Source organism: Glycine soja, chromosome 16 (genome assembly GCF_004193775.1).
Source record: "Glycine soja cultivar W05 chromosome 16, ASM419377v2, whole genome shotgun sequence".
Classification (NCBI taxonomy): domain Eukaryota; kingdom Viridiplantae; phylum Streptophyta; class Magnoliopsida; order Fabales; family Fabaceae; genus Glycine; species Glycine soja.
In genome coordinates this window covers 4,073,765-4,089,059 of record NC_041017.1, presented here as the reverse complement: position 1 = coordinate 4,089,059, position 15,295 = coordinate 4,073,765, and the positions used below count along the sequence as shown (strand labels likewise).

Sequence of the window (15,295 nt, the reverse complement as noted above, 5' to 3'; positions counted from 1 at the left end):
CCGTATAAAAATGTTTTGAATTTTATGGTGTAATGATAATATTTAGCAACTTTAATCATGACCAAGTGACCTTTTATATATGTGATGACATCATTGAATTAGATTATTCTATTTATCTTTTTCTTTTATATTTACTGTTACCTATGAATTTTTTAATTTACCCACGAATTTTATTACCAACTGAAAATTGGTTGATAAATACTGACAATATAATTTGCAGGTAAAATCTGTTGGTAAATACCTATAAATAAATTCTATAGGTAAAATCAGTATATACCTATGAATGCAATCCGTCCATAAATACACATGAAAGTAATCCATTGATAAAATCTATTAGTTAATACATACAAATACAATTCATATGTAAATTTTGTCGGTAAAAAAATTTAATTGCAAATTAATCTGTCGGTAATTAATCAAATTACATACGCACTTAAATTCGTCAAAAACCAAAAATTACCAATGGATGATTACCCATCAAAAACACTAATTTACTGACAGATTTTAATCTATTGGTAAAATTCCATTAGTAACAAGCCTTTGGTAAAGTTTCATTTAATTGCAAAAATATCATTGCACTATTTATTACATTGATTTTTAAACAACTTATGTAACAACGACGATCCAAAATGTATTTCTTGTAATAATGCTACTATGGCATCACAATCAATCAGTGCCCAAGCCCTTATTAATAGGTAAATAATTCATTCTAATTAGGATTCCAACCAAACACAACTTCTAAACACTTGTAAATATCAACAGGGTCAATTCATAATGTAAATATCAACAAACACTCTCAAGTGCACAATGAAACCATAAACAACAAATATGAATCTAGTGCATATGGTATAGCCAAAAAAAAGCAACGTAATCAAAGTTCTCAATTAAAGCTAGTTCAAAATAGCAACATGAATGTGGGATGATTGGAATATCCAAAAATAGTTTAGGGTTTATCTTGTGCATGCATCGTTGTAGGTATGGTCAAAGTTATTGAGGATCATCACAGGCAGCAGTGACAAAGTCACAAGGTTTTTTGGTGGCAAAGTAGGATGCAACCCAAAGGGACATGGTGGCATTGTGGGTGGTGGTTGCAATGTGTGGTGGTTCACGAGGGCACAAGGGTTCATGAAAGGTTGGGCAAAGCGTGGGTGTATGAAACCGAATTTTCACAATTTTAAAAACTTATGTTATATTGGTTGTAGTTTCAACTAAATTAAGTAAAAAAAATTTTACATCAATTATGAATTCAACCAATGTAAAAGAATCTTTTTTACATTGGTTCAACTATAACCAATATAAAAATGTTAAACTTATAACAAAAATACCACAGTTCATTTTTTTTATAGTGGTTCTCTTATAAACAATGTAAAAAGGTGTTGTTAAATTTGTATTTTCCACTAGTAAATAAGGTAGTAGCAAATCCCTTATGCTTAATTGATTCCTAAATCAGAAAATTGGTTTTAAAGAAGTATTTATTTTTAGATAAGTTTTTTTAATATTTTTCCAAAATAAATAAATTAACTTTGTTATTAATCTTTCTTTTTCATCAATTCACTTAGTCTGTCGTCCGATCACGATCTCAATTACCACAAATAACAAGAGGATAGCAACAAACTGGTCCACATCTTCAGAGTTTACTCTTCAGGTCTTGACATAAAATCTGTACATATATTATTCTAGTATAAAATAAAGCTAGCGCATTATACATGAGTGGGCATATTACAAATATTCATTTTCAGGAAAGTTCCACCTCTTCCACTTTACATAATTTAAGTTCATTAGTTTCAGATTCAATATCAATTCCATGTGTATGGGGCCACATTTTGAAGGATATTAATGTAGATACCACGAAATAGAACTTACATAAGGATTTAAAAAAGGGTTACTTAAGGATAGAGAGGAGAATAAGATTCTATGAAATGGAGATTTGTAGTTCACATAAACTAGGAAGACAAGGTATTCTAAAGAAAGAAAGAGACGTGCAAAAGTTCATAAATTCTAATTTAAATTCTGTCTTTTCTTCCGAATATGGACACAGATTATCTCTTTCCGGAGTTAGCTAGCATTTAAAGGGAATATTTTGCTGTGATTTGGTTTTAATTGTTTTCTTATAGGAAAAAGAATACGGTATTTGTAACGAGTTTTGAAAATGAAGTTAAAAAAGATTTTGAAAATGAATCAAATTTTCAACCTGAGAATTTTTAAGGGGAAAAGGTCGTAAAATGATCAGAGAATTAGTACTAGCACCATTTTGTAAATGCACTTGCAACCACAGAGAATTAGTAGGTTAACAAAATCTCTCTAAAATGTTTTTTTATTAGTCTATTTTATTAATTAAAACTTTTAAAATAATCAATGAAATTGATTAATTAAATAGAGAGTGTGGTCCATATTAATGCATAATTAACGATAAATTTCAACTAATAATAAAAATATGTTTATATATATATATATATATATATATATATATATATATATATATATATATATATATATATATATATTATAGTATATTAAAGTTTTATTACTCAATGCATTGAGTTTACTATTTATCGGAGAAAAGAAAACATTTCATCGTACAACAAAAAGAATCGACCGATCGAGGACAACTGATCACGAAAAACAAATGAAGAATCTATTGATGGGACAGAAGCAAAATTAAAGCAGATGCTAAGGTGGAAAAATATATATATAGGGATCATATGCGATGTATAGTATACATAATTGTAGAACCCCAAACACAAACATCATAGTATATAGTATCTATCTAAAGTAAATAATCATGGCACGGGAGAACCCTCTTGTTATTGGTGGTGTGATTGGGGATGTTCTCAACCCTTTTACAAGCTCCGTTTCTTTGACTGTTTCAATCAATAATAGGGCGATTAGCAATGGCTTGGAACTCAGGCCCTCTCAAGTTGTTAATCGCCCTAGGGTTACTGTTGGTGGTGAAGACCTAAGGACCTTCTACACTCTGGTAAGTAATTAAGTAGTATATATAGTGGAAATTAATCAATTGCTAGCTAGCGAGTACAAATTAGTCTTAATAAATAAGTTATTAACAGCTAGTATGCATGCTATATATATAAAAATTTATGGTTGAATCTCAGGTTATGGTGGATGCAGATGCACCTAGCCCTAGCAACCCTGTCTTGAGGGAATACCTTCACTGGTGAATGAGTTATCTTTGCTTCTGTAGTCTCCCAATTGCTTCTGTTTTTAATTTCTATTAACAAGGAATACCTTCACTGATATTGATTTTTTTTAAAAGGCAAATGAATTATTATTAATTAAGAAGAAAACAGGATCAAGGTCACAAGGAGTGTGCCACGAACCATGCATCAATATTACAAATCATCGGGGTCAAGAAATTAAAACATATAGCTTTCCATAAAAGCAGGATACACCCCGTAACCAAGCTTATATTGATTATAATTTGTATCCAAAATTTATATAGCAGTAGAGCCTAAATATGCTCAAATTTTATAATTTTTTCGTGAACTTGTTTATTGACATATATTATATTCGTTTGTTATCAATCTTTCTCTCTTTAACAATGACAGGATGGTGACAGATATTCCAGCTACCACAAATGCAAGCTTTGGTAAGTACAAATATTCTAAGTGTTGTGTATATGCTTAAGTAGCCGTGGGATAAAAATAACATGTTAAAGTTTCACATCAATTCAAATTAAAGATATGACCAAAATAAATTATATAAGTGAGAAGTAATCCTAATCTTACAAATTTAAGATTGAGTTAGATTTAAATTCACTTTTTATAATTATATATATATATAGACACACATGACATGAGACATTAATATTGATGCACAGGGAGAGAGGTTGTGTTTTATGAGAGCCCGAACCCTTCAGTAGGGATTCATCGAATCGTGTTCGTATTGTTCCAGCAATTGGGCAGAGACACTGTCATCACCCCAGAATGGCGCCATAATTTCAATTCCAGAAACTTTGCTGAAATTAATAACCTTGCACCTGTTGCAGCAGCTTATGCCAACTGCCAAAGAGAGCGTGGTTGCGGTGGAAGGAGATATTAACAAGTTCAATTAATGAAGATTCTTGGATGCCTTACTCCAGCTTATACTTTAGAGAAATAAAGACAGAAGAGAGAAAAATATATATAGTACCTTAAGTAATATGATGTAATAAAAGGAAAGATAAATAATGATAATAATAATAATGATAATAATAATAATAGATGCTTAGTGTAATAGAATAGTAGCACTATCATCAAATAAGTTAGAAGAGTAATGGAGAAAAAGAATAAGTTAGAAGTTAATAAAATCTCTCCTTTTTTAAATAATAATTTAGAGAGAAGGTACCATCTTGCAATGCTAGAGCATGCCATTCAGGAACTTCTTCAACAGATTATGGTAGCAACGGAAAAAAAAATACAAAAAGTTCATGCATGGTTCATACATACTACAGGGATCTCATCCTGTATTATTGTAATGTACGAACTGTTATTCATTTTAAACAACGTTTGCTTCAATAAATTACATACAATATTATTAACATTTTACCCTTTCAATTTTTTTATGATGTCCTTTCTTTTCTGGCTATCCTTGTTTTATATGCAAAAACTTTAACGTGTTTTATTTTATCATGAAATACATCAAATTTTCAAGTGAATCAATGATGAGGTGTTTCTTAAACTATCTTCACGTACGTTTGAATTTTTTTATTATCAGAGAAACGTATGTACGTTTGAATATGTGCTTTGCTATTGTTTGTATTTTAAAAGACTTTTTTATTTTAACAACAGCATGTGTACGCAACTGAGTTAGGAGTAGTTATCAGGTAAAATTCTCTTCATATAAATAATTTTAATTTTTTAATATTAAATATATAGTTTATTTTAAAAATTAATACTGAGTCTCTTTAAATCTTTTTCAGTACATACTTCTCTAGTAATCATACGTGCATATGGATTTGATTTCCATGGAAACAATGGTGCTTTAAATGTAGATGAGTATAATCTGTAAGGAGTAAAAAGTTATCTTATATATTATCTTACAAAAATACAAGTTTGAATCTCACGAAACAATATGTGAAGACCTATAAATATTTCTTAAAAAGAAAATTTGAACTTTAAAATATGTCTTAACTTTAACGTGCTTATGAAAAATCTTTACTCAATTGAACTTTTATAAATCGACTAAAATAAGTGTCTCTAAAATGATATGTTTGGTAGGAGAGAGAAAATTATATAGTTGAGACCCACGAATTTTGGGTATATCAATGCAAGAAATGGTTAAAACTTATTTAGTCAGCTATAAACATTTTTTGGAATGCTTAAACATGTTTCTTGAAGAAGAAAAAAAATTCCGCGCTTAGTTTCAATAGAACATTTTTAAATAGATATATGTATTTTTTTTTTCTAAAATAATCCTTTGGCTGAAATAACTTTAATATATACCTTCTTTTTAAAAATTTATCATTTGAAAAAATATATTTTTTAAACAAGAAAAATTTCTGAAAACATATTTTCCTTATTCATACGTATTCTTGAGTGTAATGAAAAATCAAAGTTAAGTAGTGCTATAGAAAATTTTTGTGGATTGATTAATATTAATTAAAATATTATTTATACGAGAAAATATGAAAGAAAGTTATAATCTTTTAAAGAAAAAAGTAGAATATTAGCATGTGATTATAACTCAGGTCATTGGTCACAAATTATATCAACAAGGGATTAGTCTAAATATTACTATATTCAATTATCTTATACAAGATTCCATATTCAAATCTTATAGATCAAAAATTCCTTTGAGAGGAGAGGTTCAACTTAACCTGATTCATTAAGAGTGTAGTTGGATGAGGAAATTTAAAATTCTAAAGAATTTTAAATTTTGATAATTTTAAATGCTTCAATTTAAATTTCTTCATTTTTAAAATTTTGTGTTTGGATAAAAAATTAGACATACTTATCATTCAAAATTAAACAACTCTCACCTTCTTCTTTGAATTGAACCACTCTGTCTTTGTGCTTAGTCCAATAACTCAGAACATGCCCACTTGGTGGGGTAAAAAGTCCAGCAAGAACAAGGACCAACAACCGCAAGAAGACCACCACCACCCCCCTCATGGCGGAGGAGGAGGCGGCGCCACCAGTGTCCTTAACTTCAATTTCATCAAGCCTAACAAGACCAGCCCCGACAGGCCCACCAAGAGCTTCGACGACGTCGTCAGAAACTCCCCTCGATGCAGCTGCGATTTCAGTTCCTCCGTCGCCGTCGACCAAGGCCTCCCCTTGCCTCGCCCCTCTGTCTCCTCCACGCAAAGCTTCGGCATCGAGCAAGGCCTTGTTTTCAGATCTGGCTCTGTTTCCGACTCCAGCGTCAGCGGCTCCTACAATGATCACCCTACCTGTCACTCTCAGATTAATACCTCCAGGTTTCTCATTTATTACTTTAAACATCGATTAACATAACCTTCAACTCAATTCGGGAGAAGTTGTTGCAAGAGAGAGAATAGTGAGAGAATGAAGGAACCAGAGAAAGTGTCTTACTGCACAAAAGAATTTCAAATTCTTTCATAAAAATTTGAAAAGAAATTGAAATTTGAGTATTTTGATCAGGAATTTTAGTTAACTTAAATATTAACATTTAGTTAACTAAAATTCCTGATCAAAATACTCAAATTTTAATTTTTTTTCAAATTTTTATTCAAACATCTTATTTAATTGAAAAATAATTAAAATCTTTTTTAAAAAATTGAATTATCCTATTAAATTTCTCCATCTAAACATACTCTAAGATTTTTTGATAAAGATTAATCAAGTTGATTGAACTTTACACCAATGTCATGTTGACCAAAAAAAAGATCACATATAGTTATCTTTAACAACTTATTTTTTATAATTTGAAAAAATTAAAAATTATTAAGTTTTCATATTTTATCGGTCAATATTAGTTAGATTTTGTTAAAATGTTACTGAGAAAATTCAAACTCACCATGAAAAAGTAATATTCTTGTGGGAATAAGGGGAGTTATTTCCTAAAGTACTAGTAATTTCCTTTTTTTATTTATTTTTGCTTAAATTATTAGGAATTTTAAAAGAGATTCTCAAAAATATTAAAAATGTAGTGAAACATGTTTTTAAATATATCCAAGACCTAATTATAAGATTCTTAAAAATGTGATTCTTGAAAATATAACATGATAGCTTAAGGCAAACCCGTTAAATTTTAATAAGATATTAATTAAAGTTTTTTATGAGAATTTTTTTTTAACTATGTTATTGGTGTAAAGTATCTATTGACTTTATTAATAATTAATATTAGTCAAGAAATTTGACTATTCATCTTTTGTGAGATTTTTTTCTTCTAATAACGTTTTTTTCATTCACAAAATTTAAACCTGAAATTTTATTTAAAAGAATCAAATATAATATCACTCAAATTAACAACTTGTTGATATTTTATGATAATTAAGTTTAAGAATAAAAAATATTAATATGAAACCCTCTCCTATAATAAAAAAATAAAGAAATAATTGGAGCAACCTCCACACCGGAAAAATAATAATTGTTAAAATGAGTTTTTTTGGTTCTATTAAAAAAAATTATTATCTTTTTAAACTAATTCTAAATGATTATTTCATCAGTTTAAACTTACACGGACGATAGTATACAAATACTGACAATTTTTAGTCATATATTTTTGTCATATCCCCTCACTTCATCTTCTTCTCCCTCTTCTGGTTTTGACCACCTTTGTGGCGGACTCTTCTGTGAAGCCATGAGCAATCCCAAAGCTTCCCCTTTGAAGACATCGTAGCATACCTTGTGAAAGTCACTCTTGCTACATACAAATTTCTGATACACATACCCAAACTAGTAAGTTTTGATCAGAGTTTCTAAAACAGGCATCCATGCACGTTGCATTTTATAAAAGCCTTTACATGGAGCAGTCCAGCGATGCTCTTTAGAAAGATATAAAGTTGATGGAATGATTAAAAAAAAAATTACGGGTTCCACCATTTTTACTATAAGAAAGAACTAATAAGCTATTGATTCACTAATAAATAAAAAAACATTTTTTTACCGAGCAATTATTGGAAGAAACATGAAGCATAATAAAGAAAAGCTCCCCACACTGGTCAATAAGAGATTCCACTGTGCAACATAATTGGCACTTCTTCTGCCAGCATAATTGACTCTTGTAACATCCAACAAATAGCTGACAATTATTCTCAATACCAACATCACAATCGAGACAAGTAGATGTCTCAAATGTTAAAATTAAATTAAAAACAATATTTTTGAAAAAATTTATCAAATAATTTTATATCATAATATAAATTATTTATTATAAATCTAAAATATAATCTATTATCTACACATATTCAAAAATATTTATTTATTATAAACTTTAATAATAATATAATTTATATATTCAAAAATATTTATTTGTTATAAATTAAAATTTTTGCTAGTTCCTTTTAAAAAAGGTGATTAACTTTTAAAAATTTGTATTTTATAACAAATTTTAATAAACAATAAAAAAATATTAGAGAATTTATCACTAACATTTCTCAACTTGTTAGTATTTGTAAAAGAAGAAAATAAAATGAATTATTTTACTAAAACAAATTAAACTTTTCCTGTAAATTAAAATTATACATCTCAACCTTCTCATATATTCTTTCTTCTAGTTTTTCTACAAATTAAAGTACGTAAATTTATTTTAACTTGCAAAAGAAGTTATGCTCACCGTTTATTAATATTTTTCCCTTACATCTCTTGTTAAGAACTCCCTCTTGTCTCATATATAAGGAAAAGAATATTTTTATATATTTTAAAATATAAGTAAATTTAATTAATTTTTTATATTTAACGTTATTATTCTTAAAACACTTTTTATTTAATTCTAATTCTATTTTTAATAACTCCTTTTTATTCATAATATCAAATTTTAATGAAAGACATTTTAAAAATAACTTTATTTTTTACTTAAGATTAATAAAATCAAATTAAATTATATCAACTAATTTTCTTAATTAGTGTAAATTTAATTATTTTTACTCATACGAGTCCAATGGAATATGTTCAAAGTGTCCTATGCGCAATAACAGAATTGATGAAACAATTGAGGTCCATTCATGTTATTCATATACATAGGGAGGCTAATAGGTGTGCAGATGCTATGGTTAGTCATGCGTGTGATATGGAGGCTGATTATATGATTTATGAGAAACCACCAGCTCCTTTGCTACAGCAGATTAGTCTTTATGTAAATGGGATCTCTACCCCACGCTTTATAACAGTGTAATCTCCTCTTTTGGGCTTTAAGCCCCTTTGAATACCAAAAAAAACAGTGTCCTATGCGAATCTCCTTTATAGGGTTATGCTCAACCAAATATCCGCATAACATATAGATGACATTCATAACTACTTTATAATGACAGTTTTATCCCCTCTTTTAACAGATAGTAAAAGCAACAAAATTCTGGAATTAGGGAAAGAGGGGCAAAAGGGAAGAAAAGTCCTTTTCTATAGTACCATAGAGAAGAGTCTTTATTACTCTTGAATCAAAACTTAACAAGAAAATCACCATCAGTATCAGTTGCACCAATTAAAATCATTCTGGTCTCCCTAAGAGAACCAAATCAAATATAAATGACTGAAGTTATTCAGTTCCATCTCATCTTCATCCTAGAAATAACTGAGATAAAAAGTTTAAATATTGTTAAACGCAATCAACTGGTCTTTGGATCAGGCATTGGAAAGAGGCCAGCACCAGCACCAGCACCTCTTGGCGGTGCAAAACCCAAGAACTTCTGCAAATTTGTTCTGATGCTAATGGAACACAAGAAGTATAGAAATGCCATGGAACAATCAGTTGGGTCATTACCCTGCAAGCCTCGATGGCTCATCTTCATAATAAGCCCAAAAGGTTTGAAGGGCAATTTGGCAACTACCTTGCCTTCGAAGAGCGAATTCAGCAACCCAAAGACCACAAAGAGAACCAGAGCCACCACACCCCCAGACTTGAACTTGAAGAGAGACAAGTCGCGACTCGATTCTTTGAGGCTTGTCTCAACACGGTCAATTTTTTTGGTCTTGGACTTCTTGATGTTGATTTTATTGCTGTCTGTCTTCATGGTCTCAAGTTTCTTGGAGGCTTTGTCAATGGAGGACCTAAGGTTTTTGTAAGAATTGGTCCGATAGATAAGAACCCATGAGATAGCCTCACAGACAATAGCTGTGCAGAAGGAGATACCCACTACAGTGAGGCCATCTGAGTACTTGAAATCTGAGAAGGGATACGCCATGGGAAGACTGTAACGAAAAATCTATGACAAAATTAGAAGGCAAACTTGGATCTTGATCAGAATTGTTTAAACATCCAAAGCCTGTATAAATACACAAACATTTAATCACACATTATATAAGTCCTCATTAAACGGAACAATAAATAGGGCAAATAACATTCACCTTCCCCATAATATATGCTTATACTACACTGCCCTCCCTCCTCTTTTAAAAATAACACTTCTCTCTACTACTGAGATTAATTGTTATGCTTTAGTTTGTTTGTGTGAACAAGCCTCTTAGGCATATTTTCTCTATCTCAGCAACTCATAGCACCAGTAGCAGCTTTTCTAAATACTTATTATCAAGAGACTTTAGAAGTTGGATTGGAGATTTTGGGTAAAATCCAGAAGACAACAGGAGTTTGATGATAGTAGGATGTTTAAAATTAGCTAGAAGTGATACTAAAAGTTACACAGGAAAAATGTTCCTGCGAGGCTGGTACTTAGCTACTCACAACAAGAGCTTTGTTTACATTAAAATGGACTAAAGAGTAGCACATTTCATCTATTAGGGATGGGGATTGTAATTTTTTAAAATTATAGAGAGGGCAATGTAATTTAAACATTTCTAGCAGAAGGACAATGTTATTTATCCAATGAATAATTACCTTTGACATCTTTTTAAAAAAAAAGGAAAGAAAAACAGCAGCAACTTTGCATGTAGCATACTAATTAGTCCAAACCATGTAGTGTAACATAAGCTTGAAATAGTAAATGCAAAATTACAGAAACATCAATTATCTCAACTAACATATCAAAGATTAGCATAAAACTAATTTCCATAATGGTTTGAAATTTGAACAACTATTGTCCACCAAGACCACAAACCAAATAAGAAATTATGAATAAATATCTTTGAGAATAAAAAATTAAAATAAAATAAAATAAAAGGCAGCAGCAATTCAGCATGTAGCTGATTAGTTCTTATAATGTAGTACAACATAAGCTTGAAATAATAAAATAAAATTATGGAAACACCAATTATGTCCAAATTACTAAACTATTTATCACAGATTAACCTGAACCTAATTCATTTCAAAATAAAGCTTAATTGCACTTTTAGCTGCTTTAGTTTAAAGTGTGTGCAACAGAAACTTTGGATCCCCCAAGTTTTTTACAAGCCAATTATGTCCTTCTATTTTTTAAATTAACTAAATTAGGTCTTTCTGTCAGTTTTCTTTCATCTAAAACCCTCATATTATCATTTTCTAACTGTATATTTGGGCGTTTAAGATGGATAAGGGATATGAAATAATTCTAGAAGTTTAGATTTTAGAAGCAAGAAGTTTAGTGAAAATTTAATAAAATTTGAAGAAGTTTGTAGAATGTGATAGTAGGGTTTATCGGACTGCGGTAAGACCGGCGATGTTGTACGGAACAGAATGTTGGGCGGTCAAGAGCCAACATGAGAATAAAGTAGGTGTAGCGGAGATGAGGATGTTGCGGTGGATGTGTGGTAAGACTCGACAGGATAAAATTAGAAACGAAGCTATTAGAGAAAGGGTTGGAGTAGCGCCTATTGTAGAGAAGATGGTGGAAAATAGACTTAGGTGGTTTGGGCATGTAGAGAGAAGACCGGTAGACTCTGTAGTGAGGAGAGTAGACCAGATGGAGAGAAGGCAAACAATTCGAGGCAGAGGAAGACCCAAAAAGACTATAAGAGAGGTTATCAAAAAGGATCTCGAACTTAATGATTTGGATAGAAGTATGGTACTTGATAGAACATTATGGCGGAAGTTGATCCATGTAGCCGACCCCACCTAGTGGGATAAGGCGTTGTTGTTGTTGTTGTTGTTGTTGTTTTGGTTGGTGAATTTTGAGCAGAAGGTTTAAAACAATTTAATTGATTAAATTTGTAAGGATTTTGCATAAAAGAATGACAATTTGATAGTTTTAGGTAAAAGAAATTTGGTAGTGAGACTAAATTTGCTTAATTTTCAAAATAGTGGGACTTAATTAGCTCAGAAAAACTTATGAGACCAATAAGCAATCCTCAAAGAGCTAGGCTGACAAGCTCAGGCTGCTTGCAGCCCATGTGCTTACTATAGAACTTAAAAGACTAAAGTACAGAAACAAAAAACTCAAAACTGAAGAAATTTCTTTGAAAATAAGAGCAAAAGAACTTAACCATAATATGTAGCTACTTTTATCAAATCCCCATGCCTCTGTTTAACAAAACATTCAGCAAGAATTTGAGTGAATTCGGACTTGTCATTACTATTTTGCAGTCAAATATTAAATGCTCAAACCAATTTGGTAACAAATAAGAAGATCAATGTAATTGAAAAGTGTCAAGAATTTGAGTTTTCTAAGATACAAATTGATCAAATTCATTAAACGCCCTAATCATTAATCAAGAAAAAACTTCAGGGCTCTACAACAAAATAACAGGATTGTTTTACCTGACCAATTATAACAGCTTCCCTTCAAGTCTCAAGTTTCAATATAAAGCCTGTAAATTCAGACAAAAAGGAAAATGATGTGAAGTCACATCACATAGCAGCAAGAAACATTATATAGTATTATAAAATTATATAATCTAAAACAAAACAAGATCATAAGATGCTCCATGTAACCTTCCCAGAATCCATTCCCTCAATTTCAATGAATAAAGTCAATGAACTTTAGAGTTTTGATAGTAAATTCATTCTTGAACATGTAAAGAAATTAGTTGCAGTCTTGCAGAACAAACTAACATCACTAAAGTGATTATTGAAATCTCAGTTTTCACTGTTTAAGAATGCATACTCCTCAACTACTCACTCAGAAAGTAAGAAATGTCATACACGTGCAGAATAACAACACAGCAACAATAAAATCAGCATCCTAAAGCAAAACAAGAAATAAGCAATGGATCAAAGTTGACAATCTTCTTAATCTCAGTAGACAGTAGTCAACATAATAAACCTACCAAAAATCAAATATAAAACAATAAATAAATAACTCACCCTACTTCATTAACTAGCAAAGAAATCAAATCGAGTTACCCCTTTTTCAGCTCAGTAAAAAAACTCAACTATTGAACATTTTTTTGTCAGCTCAACTACTTAACATTATAATAAGTTTGCCTCTACTGATTATGTATGAAGATATCAATATAGCATAGTGAGCAAACATTTGAACACAATTTGAGAGAAATTTTTAAAATAAAATAATAAAACTCTTCATTCAGAACATAATAACTCAAAGTACCATACTTTTTAAGGGGACCCAAAAAACAGAACAAAAGTCGGAGAGAAAAATAATAAAAAAATCGCGTCTTTTTTTCTTTCTAAAAAATCCGAACTAGATCCGTCGCAAACCGACGGAAAACAACCAAAGAAAAAGAAAAACGAGGGTTTTCCGAAACGCCTGAATAGTGTGGCTCCAACTATGGATCTAAACTAAAAAGCAAAAACACAAACATATAATAGCATCACATATTTGATCTTTGTTTTGTTGTTGGATCTATTGTTTGCGTTAAAATTATGAATTAAACGTCGTTTACCTGTCTAACTGCGTTCTCGGACTCAATTCGAAGCCGCACACGGTGGCTGGATTCGCCGGTCGCGGTGGTGCTTCTGGGTCTTGTGGACTGTGGTCTCGTCGCTGCAAAATCAAATTAAATTAAATCATAATAATGAAACTCTCATCAAAAGGCTTCATAGATCGTCAAGTTTGCATCCTAGAACTATTCGGCCCATTACTCTTTATTGGGCTTATATACTCACTATCCAATCTTTTGCCGACCCGTCCTATTCTATTCACACCTTCTTTTTTTTATTCTATTCACTTCACACCACTGACATTTTTTATTTGGTACAACACCCCTTGCTTTTAAAAAATTATTCAAGTACGTAAAATAAAACAAACATATTTTGTAAGACTTAAACAAAAAATAATAATTTTGTAAAGACAAAAATGAAAAAAGCAATAAATTGCAGTGACAAAAAAATATTTAAACCTAAAAATAAAGATGAAAATGACAAATAAAAAAAACTAATAAAGATAAAAGGGATTTTATTTGAAATGGTCGAGATTTTTTAAAATGAGTTGTTAAGTCAGATCATCATATTTAAAAATGAAATTTAAAAAGTATATTTTGAAAGGAATAAAAAATAAAATTAAATGTTCAATATAGGATTGGGACACGATATTTAACTCATGAGTATAATATTTTCTTATCTAATAATAATTCATTTAAATTTAGCCTCCCAAACATATATTTATTTAAGAGTTTAACGATGGTATCCTGATAATATAAAATTATTTTATATTATTATTCAATTATAATTTATTATTAATATAATTTTTAAAGTAATTATTATAAAAATTATTATATTTATCATAATAATTTTATGATTAAATAATAATATAAAATTATTGGATGCATACACTTTTTCTCTCTATTCAAACGCATACTAAATAACCTGTGACATTCAAATGCTGAACCAGCCTGCAGCTGATGGTGAGCTTATCTTGGCCATTCTCCGTCCATACTTTCTAGAATACTTTCTGAAATATTAGGTGGTTGAGATTGGTACGGATTTGATATTTAATTACTTTTTTTTAGATTATGATGAATGATAAATTTCTTTCTTCAAGTAATTGTTTAAACATATTTTTTTTAATAATATACAAATTTATTTACATATTGTAAACTTAATATCTTTAGAATATGTTGTATTACTATATTAAGTTATTTTAGAAGCAATTATTGGTGGTTACTTCTTTCAATAACTTTTTATATATACAAATTTGTTAAGCTAGCCATTGAATTGAAACCTCTTATGAATTAAAGGATTTTTTGTGTCAGCTCTTATGAATTAAAGTTTGATGTTACTTTTACATAAAAATGGCATATGCTTTCTTATATGGCAGTTTTTCAAACAATTTAAATTCTTTAATTAGGAAAACAGAAAATCAGTAAAAAGATGTAGGAAAAAAAGTCAACCATAGAGAATTGGTCTACTTTTG

General features: G+C 30.0%; 2 protein-coding genes across 3 annotated transcripts; one reads left to right on the top strand and one right to left on the bottom strand.

Annotated features, from left to right (window-relative positions):
• The first annotated feature begins 2,699 nt into the window (after positions 1–2,699).
• Positions 2,700–4,550, top strand: LOC114390251 (protein FLOWERING LOCUS T-like). The gene is made up of 4 exons (XM_028350962.1): positions 2,700–2,977; positions 3,111–3,172; positions 3,564–3,604; positions 3,836–4,550. Exons 1-4 carry the CDS (start codon positions 2,783–2,785, stop codon positions 4,054–4,056), a joined length of 519 nt encoding a protein of 172 aa, XP_028206763.1. The 5' UTR covers positions 2,700–2,782; the 3' UTR covers positions 4,057–4,550.
• Positions 4,551–9,485: 4,935 nt separating this feature from the next.
• LOC114390981 (calcium load-activated calcium channel-like) lies at positions 9,486–13,979 on the bottom strand. 2 transcript variants are annotated; one of them, XM_028351953.1, is made up of 3 exons: positions 13,827–13,979; positions 12,742–12,791; positions 9,486–10,378 (listed from the first exon to the last, which is right to left on the bottom strand). In XM_028351953.1, exon 3 carries the CDS (start codon positions 10,295–10,297, stop codon positions 9,722–9,724), a length of 576 nt encoding a protein of 191 aa, XP_028207754.1. In that variant the 5' UTR covers positions 10,298–10,378; positions 12,742–12,791; positions 13,827–13,979; the 3' UTR covers positions 9,486–9,721. The 2 variants fall into 2 exon arrangements, with proteins under 2 accessions (XP_028207754.1, XP_028207752.1); XM_028351951.1 differs by having other exon boundaries at positions 9,486–10,304.
• Positions 13,980–15,295: the final 1,316 nt, after the last annotated feature.

What these genes read in the sequence shown, in the direction of transcription:
- LOC114390251 (XM_028350962.1), top strand. Translation starts at nt 2,783, where the DNA reads ATGGCACGGGAGAACCCTCTTGTTATTGGTGGTGTGATTGGGGATGTT. An exon ending in TTGAGGGAATACCTTCACTG is followed by an intron (nt 3,173 to 3,563) that starts GTGAATGAGTTA and finishes TAACAATGACAG; the next exon opens with GATGGTGACAGATATTCCAG. An exon ending in TACCACAAATGCAAGCTTTG is followed by an intron (nt 3,605 to 3,835) that starts GTAAGTACAAAT and finishes ATTGATGCACAG; the next exon opens with GGAGAGAGGTTGTGTTTTAT.
- LOC114390981 (XM_028351953.1), bottom strand. Translation starts at nt 10,297, where the DNA reads ATGGCGTATCCCTTCTCAGATTTCAAGTACTCAGATGGCCTCACTGTA.